General features: G+C 41.9%; 1 protein-coding gene across 4 annotated transcripts in view; it reads left to right on the top strand.

Moving 5' to 3' along the window:
* The window catches only part of MTUS2 (microtubule associated scaffold protein 2), a 404,860-nt gene that overhangs the window by 337,861 nt on the left and 52,854 nt on the right, over positions 1-14,145 (top strand). The window contains exon 1 of one of the 4 annotated variants that reach the window (XM_063103096.1): positions 3,411-3,494. The exons of the other annotated variants lie outside the window; for them this stretch is intronic. Within the exon in view, the coding sequence (XP_062959166.1) occupies positions 3,441-3,494 (54 nt within the window). The 5' untranslated portion in view covers positions 3,411-3,440. Of the gene's footprint in view, positions 1-3,410; positions 3,495-14,145 lie in introns of those variants that run through there. 4 annotated transcript variants of the gene reach the window in all.

The following is a 14,145-nucleotide window of genomic DNA, read 5'->3' as shown; positions in this document are numbered from 1 at the left end:
TCAGTGTTTTAATGGCATTGTGCTTATGTAGGAAAATATGTTTTAGCAATGCATACTGAAGTATATAGGGCTTTGCTTTGAAATACTTTAACAAGGGACAAAGAGAGAAAGAAAAGGGACAAGTGACATTAAAGTAACAAAGTGCTGATAGTTGCTGAATCTGGCAAATGGGTGCATGAAGAAAAAGTAAAAAAGGAATAGAAAAGATGAATGTGCCAAAGTCTTGATAATTGTTGAAACTGGAAGTGGTTATATAATGATTCTTTATCTCTATTTTTTAGTATGTAATATTTATAACATGTAAAAAAACCCCACACAATTCTAGTACAATGGTACATTTCTCAAAATCTGGGTTATGTGCACTGAGATCATACCATGTGCGCCATTTCAGCAAGGCCATATAGAATGGACTGGACCTATCTCAGTGCCGTGCCCTTTAGTGCCCTCTGTGCACAAGAGAGAAGCTGAACTTCCACTTTCTTTGTGTGGATTCTCCAGTCTCACTCTAACCTCGGACAGAATCATAAGCAAGAGCTCTAGTACATCTCCCAAGAACAGGCAGTAATTTTCTAGTACAGTGCAATCTAAATCCTAATTTAGAAAGAGTTTGGGTTGCTGAGTTGGTTAAAGCGTGGTGCTAGAGCACCGTGCTGGTCACACAACAAGGTCAAGGCTCGATTCCTCTACCCCCCAGCCAAAAAAAAAAGGAAAGAAAAAAATCCTAATTTAGAAAGAAATGGTTCCCTAAGGTAGACCATCTGCTGGAAGACAACTCTACCCAAAGAAAGCAAAATCTCTCACTGTGGGGAGAGGTTTAGCTTGACGTGGCCTCCCCACACCCCTTGGCTCTTTCTGCCAGGGGCTTTGCTCTATCTTGACTCGACCCATCTCTGTGTGCTGGGACTGTTTGCCTCCAGGTGAGTTCAAGCTACTACATTTTTTTAAAAAATTGTGTTAAAATACACAGAAAATTTATCATCTTAACTATGTTTGAATGTACAGTTCAACAGCATTAAGTACATTCACATAATATTGTGCAATTTCCAGAACTCTTTTCATCTTGTAAAAGTGAAACTCTGTTCCATTAAGTAACTCCCTGCTCTCCCCTCCCTCCACCCATGACAACTGCCATTCTATTCTCCGTCTCTATAAGTGCCTCATATAAGTGAAATCATATAGTATTTGTCCTTTTTGTGAATAGATTGTGTTTGCCTTAGCATAATGTCTTCCAGGTTCACCCATGTAGCATGCGTCAAATTTTCCATCCTTTTTAAGGCTGAATAATATTCCACTGTATGTATATACTACATTTTGTTCATCCACTCATCTATCAGTGAACACTTGGGTTGCTTCCTTTTGGCTATAATGAATAATGCTGATATACCAAGCCACTGCTTCTTGCAGCATAAAGTTTTTCTCCCAAGGTTACCAAAGTCCCAGGAACAGCTGTCAGCCCAGGTTCAAGCTCAAGGTACTGTGAGCTTCTCTCCCTTTGAGAGGTCTGCCCAAGCTCTCTGCCTGGGAGCATAAGCCTGTATTAGAGAGACGCAGCTCTGCACCTCCCGACAGCACAAAGCCCAGACGGGGGTCCTGCCTTTACCCTGGTACACTTTGTTTTAAAACAATAAAAATAAAAACATGCTAGCAAGAGGGTAAAAAATAGAAATTTGCTCCCTCACCTATTTCCCATTCTGTAGGGGTAGGCTGCTTCTACATGAACAGTGTGTATCTTCCCAAAACATTATTCCAAACATGCACAAGTATATGTTTGTTTTATTTATAGAGGTTTTCCTTCTCACTCAACAATGTATCACCTTTCCATACAATGGAAACATGTTAGAAATCTAGGGTATATTCCATATTTATGCTGTTACAAATGATGCTGGATTGAAATCCTTATGCATACATGCTTGCATATTTATGTATTATTGTAGAATAAAAGTGGAGATGTTAGGTCAAAATGTATGTATATTTAGTATTTTGATAGGTACAGCCAAGTCGCCTTCCTACAGGACTATGGTAACATACTTGTTAGCTTAAAGAAAGATTTGAGTTTATCCTTTCAAGTTTAGGGCAAACATCCCAGTCTGTTCCTATTTGATCACCAAATATTCTTGTTTTCTCTACAAGCAACTCTAAATAGCCTCTAATACTTAAAATCTGCTTGGAAATTTTCACTTAAGCTATTAAAATCACCTGATTTTAATAACTATTGTCTGCTTGTAACCGTAGGCAAATTTAGTGGATGAAAATATAATGGTTATTTCTGAAGATGATAAATTTCAGGATTTCTCCTCTGAGGTATCAGGACACATAAAGTTAATCTTGTAAAAATTTGCATCTTTTACTTTCAGGATTACATAAATATATTTTTATTTTTTTAAATATATTTCTTTTTCTTTTCTTTTCTTTTTTTTTTTTTTTTGGTGGCTGCCAGCACAGGAGTCCAAACCTGTGACCTCAGTGTTGTAAGGCTGTCCTCTAACCAACTGAGCTAACCAGCCAGTTCTTAAATATATTTTTAAATAACAAGTCTTTCTTGAAGAAAACTTTTGCTCCCTGTCCCCTTCCCTTTTGAATTTTTAACTATTTGAAAAATTATAGATTGCCTAAAAATGTGATCAAGTCCTTCAAAGCTTTATGCCAATCTGCCTAGGAGAAATACCCGCCCCACACCCCAGTTTTAACAACTTAAGCCACTTGAATGATTTGTGTATGTCAGCCCGGGCAAGCCATTTCACACGTATATTTCAAATACGAAGATTTCATCAAATAAGGCAAAAAATGGTTCGTGGCATGCAAATTTGGAAATGAGCACTTGGTGGTCCCCATGGACAACAAATACCTCTGGAGGGGTTCCATGGGAGGAGAGGCCATGTCCATCGCGTTTATAAATATTTTGACTTCTCAGAAAACCAGAAAGCCAGGATTTGAGCCGAGCCGAGCCTCTCAGCCCTTCTGCGGTCCTCAGGCCGGTGTCCCTGGAAGCCCGGGCTCTGCTTCTGTGCGTCCCCTGCGTCCTCTCCAGGCGTGTCTGCGTGGTGCAGAGGCGCATCCCCAGCGGGGCGGGCTGGGAGCGGCCTGGCTGTCCTCCTCGGGAGGAGGCTTTGGCCATCGCTCCGTTGTTATGCGACTATTGATGTGCCTCACTCTGAGGATTCCAGTGGCAAAGTGACCCTCCCTCCCGCCTGTCCCCTCCCTTCCTCGCTCCCGCCCGCTCGCCTCCGGCTGCAGAATCCCCACGCTGCCGCTCTGCTGTCTTCCTCCGCTCATTTCTCTGGCTCCTGGATTCCTGAAGTTATTAGGAGAAATAAGGTAGCCGAGGGAAGCACATGGAATTAGTGACAGCGCCCAGCGGCGCGCCCCTTTCGCGTGTGCCGGTGCCTGGGCTGACGCGCTGAGTGAAGGAGGCGCCCCTGCCTGCCAGCCAGCCTGCCGGGATGGGCCACTGCTGCTGCAAGCCTCACGACTGCCTTCAGTGCCTGGACAAGACGGTACTTTGCCTTCCCTCTCTCTTCTTACCCCCTCCTCCTCTGCAAGGGCCGAGAGAAGGCGCGAGCCAGCACCCCTGTCCTGGTCCCCCTAGCATGCTTGTGCGCTTTGTCGGTGGACAGGAGGCTCCCTTTACCGCTCCAGTGTGCTGAATTGTGAGTGGTGTTCACAGAAGCATTGGGTCTCACATACTCTGCAGTGCCTTACATAATTCTGTATTCCTGCAGTCTCCAATGTAACTCGAATGTTGGATTTTCCTGAAATAGTCGGGCTCTGTTCAAACATCTTGCAATCCAGCCTGCCAGGAAATCCTTGGAATATTTTTAATGCGTTTTACTGTACCTGCGGAACCTAGGACGTTCCAGTGGGGAATTTAGATTGGCGAAGCATGTTTTTCTTCGCCAAGTGCTAACTTTGAAAGTTTACCACTCTTGTAAAAACAACCCCACCCTTGCAATTTATATTCTTAACGTCAGAGAACAAACACACCAGTATATTCTCTCTGTACTTCTTTGCATCACAGAGGGGTGAATAACTCAGAGGTGAAAAGTTGAAGAGCCAGAGAGAGGCTGAGGTGTATTCAAGCAGTCTCTGGAAGGAAAATTCACAGCCTGGGAACTGAAAATAGAGTATGAGCAAGAATTGTATGGCAATTCCAACACAAAGCCATTCTGGCTTTTGACATTTGCCTACTTTGTGAGCTTGCAGATGGATTAGGATATGCGTTTAGTTTCACTACTAGAAACCTGCTGGCAAGAACTCTTGTCTCTGTGATATATTTTATTATCATGCACATTTGGATTTCTCAAAGATGCATGAAATGGGATCTCACAGGGGGCTGAAATTGCCTCCTTTCTACACGGGTGGGCATCAGCTATCTAGATAGCTTGAGGTATAGTATGTGATCAGGTGAAAGAAAATATATGGCTTAATATAAAACTCGTTACAAGACCGTCACTTGGGAACATCTTTTGTCAGTTCTGCTTATGATCTTTGACCTAAAGTAGGGTTACATAGCACCTAGGAAAATTAAACCAATACCTTAAAAGTCACGTAGTACTTTTGTTCCAATAAAAATATTTCAATCGATTTGGCTTTTGCTACCATGACTATGACCTGAGATATTTATGTACATACACATTTATGTACTTTCCGCTAATAGAAATATAAAACATTTGTACTCCGGTTGTCTACAAATCCAACATTGAAGTGATTAAGCCTTTTTCAAAAGAAGTGCTCGGAAAAGGTATGGAAGGGAGCTTTATGACAATAGTTATAATAAAAGGGAAAGATCTGCTACATGCACAATATTATAAAGTTCATATTGCTAATAAACCCTGATACAAAAGTTTTAGAAATAGAGGCTGTAATATGTAGGTCTTTTTGTTTTAGAAAATATATTTTAAAGCGAGTTGGTCCCCCTGTTTCGTTTCGAATCAAGTTCTCAAAAATAATTATCTTTTTGTCATTCTTGAATTCAGAGGTTTTGGAAGATGATTCAATGTTATGTCATCTCTTTAGCAGTGAGATGTTTGAGTACTTTTCCAATGTTTTAGCTTTGAAACTTCAAACTCAATTCAAATTATTCTTTACTGATGAAAACTTTAAAACTTACACTGCATTTTTGAACTTTTTCATTATGTTCATACTCATGTTTCTTGACTTCACTATATTTCAGAATAACATTCCCATTTGAGGTTTTATAGATACATATTCATAGGTGCTCTTTTAAAGAATTGAGGACTTTCTATTTTTTTGATTTAAAAAGGCATTGTTTTCATTTAGTTGCCTGCTTTTTAGGATCACTTCACAGGCAGTATGCCAAAATAATTTATTTATTCAATTGTAACCTATTGGGCCAGGTATTGTATACTAGGAACATTATAGGATGCCACTCCAACCTCGAATTCTAGAAATCAGCACTCCTTTAAATCCCACAATAGAACTGTTCAGTCTGTTAGTAAGCTCTGACAACCCTAGTGCCTTGGATTGAGTGTCCCCCCACCAAAAAAAAACTTCACCTCCATTGTGATAGTGTTAAGAGGGTGGGAAATTCTGTTATGGTAATTGAGGGGCCTTGAAGTGGTGGTTAGATTGTAGGACCATGCTGTAGGGAATGGATTAATAATGGTGGTCAGGGGCATGGTTCTGAGGGCTTTAAAAGGAAAGCACATGAGAAATTCCTTCTCTCTGCTCTGCTGTATTTGCCATGTGAGACTTCTGGGTCACTGTCCCCACCACCAAGACTCTCACCAGATGTGTTCCCTGGACTTTGGGCTTCCCAGCCTCCGAAACTGTAACCAATAAATTTCAGTTTCTTATAAATTACCCAGTTCCAGGTATTTTGTTATAAGCAACAGAAAGAACTAACACACTCAGCATCAACATGATTTGAAAGAGTCCTGATAAAATTGTTGATAAAATTGTTTCTGATTACTTTAGCCCAGCTTAATAAACCTTAAAAAAAAAAAAACACAAAAATTTCCTCAGAACTTCATACAGATACAAAATAGAAAACTTTATTTTGAGAAATTTTAAAAAAATCATTTTAACAGTTTGATGTATAGTGCAGCTAAAGATGTTCTAAAAAACATGGTGGGACAATTAAAGATGCTTTTCAAATAATCAGTTTCAGAGATTGGGCTAAGAAATATGCATCTGAAGATGCGTCTTTAGCATTAATTTATTGGGGGAGACTGTAGAATCTTCATTATATTCTAGAGAATATAATGTATAAAAATTATTAAATGAACAAGTGGTTGTAAAAATTATTGTGCTTATGTATTTCCCACTTATAAAGACCTGTCCATTGAGAATATTTGTTGCTGGTTTACTCTGTGCCTAGTTACTATAGGGACTGATATAGGAATTCTTAAAGGGCATAGACAGCTCTTATGGAGTTTACCAGTTACTGGTTGATTGTACTTTCACTTTTTCCAGGGAAAGTACAAGTGGGGTGGGCAACAGTAACATATGCAGACCAACTAAACATTAGTACAAGACTGTAGTGTGATCACGTGAAGGTGACGTGGCACTGACCATCTTGGTTCTAGAATTGAGTGAAAGGAGAAGCAGTCAGGCTAAACCATAGGCAAGGTTTCTTGGAAAAAGTGGAACATGAATTAGACTTTGAGGAAAGGGGTGGAATTTTATTAAGCTGAAGAGGAGAAGGAATGTAATTTCAAGCAAGGAATGGATGAGGAAAAGTATTTTGGCCCAATTTGATGAATATGAGAGGGGAAATCTCATGGTAAACACAGTGGGAAATACAACACATAGAAGTATGGAGGATTTTCCCACCTAAAAGTCAGGCCTGGGTGGGGTGTTTTTGTTTTTGTTTTTGTTTGGTTTTTTACCCTGAGTTAATAATAAGTAGGGATCTATCTTGGGTTTTTGAGCAGAGATGAAATCTGTAGAAAGACTCTTCTACAGATATTTTAAAAGGATCAGTATGACCCAGGAAGGCCACTGGGAAACCAGATGGATCCCAAAGGGTCTGTTCACCTATGGACTCAACACGGCCAGAATGGAGCCGGCAGCTCTGCATGTACAGAATCTCCTTACCTTAACTGAGTTACTAAGAGAAATAAACTAGATGTATAAACTAGAATGTCAGCTTGCTTTTTAACAAGACAAAACATAACTGACAAGCAAACGAATGATACCGAGCTGATAAACAGGTTACTTCTTTTTAGAGTCAAAAGTCTAGCTTCATAAGAAGCTTTGATGTGAACAGAATTTGAGTTCTGTTCTTTAGAAACCAGTGGCCTCAGAGCCTCACGGGTTCATGTCCCTTCACTGCTCTCCCCTGAAATGCACGTGGGACCGCTGTGGATGATTGTCACTGGCCCTGGCGACTGCCTTTTATAAGCTTCCTTTGCTCTCCAGCTCCCCTTGTAATGGACTTGTACTTTCTCGAGCTGTGTTAACAGATTCAGTCTGGTCAAGTCTAAGCCAAGTCTTGCTGGTTCAGGCACTGGCCTGTCCCTTTACGGGTTAATTTGCATATCTCCACCCTACCCCTTTACAAGCTGATTATAATCACAGAGGCAAGTCTTTTTTACCTGTTCTCTAAATTCTTGGTAGTGGGGGTGGGAGTTGGGAGAAGGCTCCTTGCAGTTCTTCCCAGGTTTGTGTGGGTGCTCTGACAGTAATAAATGTGGGATTAGAGGAAGATAGAATCCAGAAAGTCCAACGAACTTCAGTGGAACGTAAATGGATTAAAAATCAGGGTACCGGCTAATTTTCCTTTCTCCTGCACTTACTCTGAGACCCCGAACTTTCCAGCATTACTTCTTTGGGCTAGCATTCCTTCCCCAGAGGCCCCGTTGGCCTCTGTCCTTTTCTGTTGCTCGTTAGTCATCCAGGTGTGGTATGATAGTTCCTTAGGAGCTCTTGGATAAACTAGATTGTTTTTTGAACCAGTGACTCCTCCCTGCCTGCACAAGGACAAAGGCAGGAATTATTCACTTTTACATTTAGTCATTCTAGCTTCTTTTAATACAAGGTGTGACTTTGCTTATTTTTCACCCTAGTAGACACTGAAATGTATTGAAGAGTATTAAAGGTGAATGATACTTTGCCTTTGACTGGTCTATATTAAATTTCATTTCAGAGTAGAAGAGCAGTTCATTACACAGAAACACAGAGGCTTAATGTTAATGATATGTGAAAGAAGTAATACTTATTGATTAACTCAAGACATGGTAGCAGGGCTGCCTTAAAGCTATCATAACTGAAATGAAAAACAAAAGGTCAGTCCACCTCCCAAGGGATTTTTCTACAGAGCTATATTATAAATCTGGCCAATCTTCATAATATTAATATTGAAAATGAATGTAGGATTCACAAAAGGTGGTATGAAAACAGTTCTGAAGACTTATGTTCTGTTGATGTCACCTTGTGGCTGGTTCATTTTGAAATACAAAAGAAAACGTTTCCCTATTAAGACAAATTCTACTTTGTTGAATTAAACCCTAACCTGAACTCATGGAGCCCTGGGTTAAAAGCAATATTGTTTCTGGGAAGAATCAAAAATTCCTTAACCTTTTTGCAATTTAATGTGTATATATGTCACGTTTGAATTTTAAAAACTTACCATTAAAAGGATTTGGATATTTCCTCAAATACTAGAATTTCATAGACCGCTTACTTAATTCCTTGTTGTGGTTCTTTTGTTTAGCTTGGGAAAAAGTGGCACCTATCACATGGTTGGATTTTCCTGATCTGCACTGATTTCAGAGCTAAGAAGATAGGCAAGATTTTTTGTGAATCTTTGGGCTTACAGATATATTTTTAATATATAAATATATATATATATGCCTCTTCTGTTAAAAAAAAAATATAGAAAAAAGGGAGCTGATAAAAATGCTCAGAACTACAGTGAATTTTATGAAATCATCCTCAGTACCCCTTGTACCAAGAATTCCTGCAGGGAGTGTCACAGGCCAGAAACAGAAAGTTGGGGAGAAAAAGAGAAGGCCCATCTGGTGGGGTGACAGAGGTTCTCAGATGGCCCCAGGTGCTGCTTCCTGTCCCCAGTTTGCCTGGGTGCTTCCTTCACATCCTCCTGCTTATTGATCCTTCAGTTTCAGTTTAACTCTCCGAGACAGCCTTGCCCCATGGAGTTATGTCAGGTTGTTTTGTCATTGCTTACCCATTTACTGACGCTCTGGGAGACAAGGTCCTGGAAGGAAGAAATGTCCTGCCTGGCAGTGTCTGCTGGGCACATAGTAAGCACTCAGTAAGTGTGTGTTGTTTTGTGTAAGTTTCCTCCTTCTGAATTAATTGAGGCAAAAGTACCTCAGATTCACCTAGCGTTAAGTTTTAGTAGTAAAAGGCAATTCTTTTGGCTTCTGTTTGGAGGAAGAGCTTCGGTGGCCGATGCTCAAGTGCAGAGTCAATGCACTTTGACGTCCTGTTACCACCAGGTTCACACAGTGGCACCAACCATCTGAGCAGACAACTCCCATTGACCAAGCAGGTTAAACCAACAGAGTGTGGCAGGCTTGCTTGGGGCCTGGCCACACTTCCAGCTGCTTGAAGTGAGTGGAATGATTAGCAGGTCATATGCTTTGCCAGGCTTCTCTAGCTAGGCAAGATGAATGGCGGCATCCCCAAGAGTTTGAGAAAAGCCTTAGCACTGGGAGCCATGTCTGAAAGGAGTGTAGGCTTCACTGTGGCACACTTGCAGTGGCACAGTTAGGGCTGGAGGTGGAGGGGGTGAGTGGGAGGTTTCATGGGAGTAGCTCATCTTGGATTCCATCTGTGAGCGAGGAATGTGTGCCAAGCTGAAGTGAACAGAGCACCGGAGTGCGAGGGAGAGTGACCAGAGAAAAGAGGCAGCCAAGAAGATGCAGTTGCTGGTTTGGGCTTTGGATGAATGTTCCCAAAGTGTGCATTTCCTGTTAAGCCTGTTGGAGAGTAAACAGTAATCTTAGAGGAATGGCCTTCTTAGGCTTTGCGATTTCTGGATTGTATCACCAGGATACTTCGGATGGTTAAAACCGAGTTCTATTTTTAGCCCTCCTGACAGAAAACAGGAGCTCATGTGCTTGGCACCAGTCAGGAATTTTCCACTTATCCCCCATGTAGGGAAGCACTGACCTCACCCTGGGCAGCCAGAGGAGGCCTTGCTCATATTTCAGCCATCCCCGTGTCATCACCCGGCCCTTAGGTTGGGGGACGAAGGGGAACAGTGAATTGAGATCCTTTCAGAGGGAGGTGTGAGGTGGAACCCTAGGGCCTTGCAAGACCACTGCAGGATTCTGTGGAGATGGAGGGATAACTTTTTGTAAAAGTCCATTTATTTTTTAGTTGACATGTATCAATTGTACATGTTTACGGGTACAGAGTTATATTTCACACATTGTATAGGTGTGTGATGATCAAGTCAGGGTAAGGGATAACTTTTTGAGGCAGGAAGTAGTGAGTGGAAGGTTTCTGTCAGGTCACCTCTTGCCCGAGGATGAGTGCTGCTGCGGGCACAGCTGTTGGCCCGTTATTGCTGGGGAGCACTACGTCATTCTGGTTTGGCTTGCAAGAAACAGAAAGTAACTTACTTGATGCAGAGAATTCATAAATTAGAAGAGTTGGTATCATTTCAAAAACAAGCACATAAGGAAGAGGAGCTGTGGCCAAACTGCACAGGCTGGCCTCAGGGAGCCAGCGCGGAGCAGTGCTGGCATCCCCAGCAGGGACGTATTCAGACGGTCCTTCTAGAGGCTGTTGGGGAGAACTGAAGAGCTACGCAGCACAGGTTACAGCCCCTGCAGGCTACACTGGAGTGGCCCCAACACTGGACATGTACTGACATGCAGCCCACAAATCAGCTTCAAGCACAGATTCGGGGAGCTCCGGCTATGGGGGCTGTGAACACAGCCAGGGAGCTTTTCATTGAGACAGTAGTCAGGAGCTGACTCTGCCTTCCAGGCAGGAGTAGAAAGCTCTGTGGTAAAAGTGCTCTGATCCAATCTGAGGATCAGTGCCGTTTGCACCCTGCTGTGGTGTCTGTGCACGCACAGGTGGGAGGGAGAACCTTGGTGCGCTGGTGGGTGATGAAGGGAGGGTGTGGGCCATATCCTGGCGGCTTGTGCCAGGCTGGTCCCATCTCTATAGAGCCCCAGTTTTCTCCTCCATACAGGGAAATAAGAACCCACTGGGCAGAGTTTGGAGAAGTAAATGAGGTAAAGGGCTTATCTAGCACTGTGTTTGGTAAAGGTTAGCATTAGTAACCTTTAGTAATTAGTAAATAATAATTAGCTAGAACCTACCAGAGTTTATTCATTTCATTGACATTCCAGTCGTCAGGTTTGTGGCTTATCTTTAGCAACCGATCCTTCCTTGGTGAGCCAGTTGGTGACTGTGGTTTGAAACTGACTGGGGTGAGGTGGGGTCCACCTTCACGCAGCCTTCCTGGCCTCTCCTTCCCACATGGCGACAGTGTAGGGCCTCCAGCCTCGCGCTCCTTCCTTCCTCCTCCCCCTCCATCTCGTCTCTGTCCCCATCCCTCCCTTTCTTCTCTTGCTTCTCTTCCTTCATTCTCATGCTTTGTTCCCATCAGTCTTATTTGTGTTTCTCCTAAAGCAGCGGATGGGTGGGAAGGCCCAGTCCAAGTCCTCAGCATCAGCTTTTCACCAGAGAGGTCCAGTCTCAGCATCTCCATCGACAGCCTCCTGGGCACTCAGCGCTGCGTCCTCCTCACGCGGCCTTCCTTCCTTCCTTCCCCAAATGCCTGTTTCTTCTGTGGCTGGAAAGTGCAGAGTGGTTTGTTACGATAGGGGAGATCCCTCAGAACACAGCATCCAGCAGGGAACACTCCAGGGAGCCAAGGGAAATGTTGGTTGGGGGTTAGAAATTAGAATTATCTTGTTTTTTGTTAAATTCTTGTTGTTCATTGCCTGACCCAAGTCTTTGCAACTCTCATAGCTCTGAGAATGAACTCTTTAGTAATGCCATTTCTGCACAGTTTGTCAATTCTCTGGCTGTGTTTAGGAATTAGAATTATCAGTTCAAAATCTTTTTTGATAGTGAAAACAAGTTAGTTCAGGATAAATTAAGATTATTTCAGGATAAATACTGAAATTAACCCTCTCCAAAACACCGGATTTTCTCAGCGGGTAGTAACAAGTTGACTGTCAGCTGGCTGTATTATGCTGATGTTAGAACAAGTATATAATCCCTGTGGTCAGTCTGATTAGAACACTTTCCCTGCTCTGGGATCCCCAATCGTTGAACCACATCAAAACAGAGTAGAAGGGCTGGCTGGTTAGCTCACCTGATGATAGCATGGTATTGATAACACCAACGTCAAGGGTTTGGATCCCCTGACTGGCCAGCCGTTAAAAAAAAAAAAAGAAAACTTAGAGTAGAATCAGGGCAGAGCCAGGAAGGTGATTAAAAAACCAGAGCATAAGGCTGATATGCAAATTCTAAGCTCATTTAGGTATTAGGTAATTAATATGGAAAAGCTCTTATATATATGCAAGTAAGATATTATCCAGTTGCAAATAAAATAAAAGGAAACAATGGAATTATAATAACTAACACATATGAGTTTGCTAAGCACCAACACAATTCTAACTACTTCTCATATATTAATTTATTTAACCCTCATGACAGCCCTGTGCACTGGGCACAGTATTGATACAGCATCACTTAGAGGTTAGGAAGCTGCATGCTCTCGGGTGTAATTGCTAGCCTGGACATTCAGGGAAAGCAAGGATGCTATGGGCCAGGACGCAAGGAGAGAGCTTCATGAATGAGATGGGGGGTGGTGGGTAGGTCCATTTTAGTCCATTCAGGTGCTATAGCAAAATACCATAAACTGGGTGGCCGATAAACAACAGAAATTTATTTCTCATGGTTCTGGAGGCTCCAGCAGATACGGTGTCTGGCAAGGGCCCACTTTCTCATAGACCTTCTCGCTGTGTCCTCACATAGTGGAAGGGGCATGGCAGCTCTCTGGGGCCTCGTCTGTTAGGGCACTGATCCCATTCATGGGGGCCCCACCGTCATGTCTAAATCACCTCCCAAAGGCCCACCCAACTCCTAATACCATCACCTTGGGGGTTAGGATCTCAAAATATGAATTTGGGGGGGGACACAAACATTCAGACCATATCAGGGTTCATTGTCCTCATAGGATGGATCTATTGCTACATTTTCTTAAAGAGACATAAGCTAATAAGTTGACACCTGTCACTAAAATAACTCTCAGTTTATCATGAACATAGAGTTTTATTTTTGGCATTATGAATATTGTGAAATTGCTTAGCAAATGCCCTTTGGATGACCTGAGCCCCTCCCACACACTTGTTACCCGAGTCTAAATGCAGCAGACCCAGAGACAAGGTTGTGAGAACTGTTTAGTCACATCCAGCACAGGTTTTTCAGAGATGCTGAAACTAAAGTCAAAGGTGGTTAATAAAGGGACAACATTGACCAGGCCGTGATGAAATTCATGCTAGTTATTTGGTCCACATTTTAGCAAAAATTCTCTCTCTGGAAATCAGTTTGCTTTGGCAGTATATTCTACACAATGTCAGAGAGTTTTATTGAAGACCTGTATTTCTGGTATTTCTAACTTGAAAATAATTTATATAGTACATCTTCTCTAGTTATTATTATTCACAATAAAAGCATAGTAAACTGAAATTTTTATGATGACTCAATAACGTAGATTACAAATTCAGCATATCTTCAACTACTGCTCTGTTTTATGTCATATAATGTATTTGATTTGAAAACAACTTGGCAGTCCTTTAGTTACAAATGGCATTCTTTGCGCTAAATAATACTTCAAGTGTGAGATTTCCTCATTCCTTCCATTGATGCTGATAGTGGAACAAAAAATTTGGAAACCTTAAGTATTGCTGTTGATCTTATTACAAAGAGAAATGTTTCATGTTAAGACTTCTGCTCTGATCTGCCTTATTTACCAGGTAGCTAACCATGTACGGAGAAAAGGGTAAGTTTAAGGGCACGGTTGGTAAAACAAGCATTTGCCCCTCAGCAAAATATGGCACAGACTTTTTCATGGTCAAAAACCTCATAGTAGTGATAATAATTAACAGCATATGATAATATATGATAGTAGTTTAATGTGTAGGACACAGACACACAGAGAATTATTGCAGGGTGATATACATGAAT

The sequence above is a fragment of the Cynocephalus volans genome, chromosome 7, assembly GCF_027409185.1.
Source record: "Cynocephalus volans isolate mCynVol1 chromosome 7, mCynVol1.pri, whole genome shotgun sequence".
NCBI classification, from domain to species: domain Eukaryota; kingdom Metazoa; phylum Chordata; class Mammalia; order Dermoptera; family Cynocephalidae; genus Cynocephalus; species Cynocephalus volans.
Note: the sequence above shows the minus strand (reverse complement) of the source record. Positions and strands in the feature narration are given on the sequence as shown.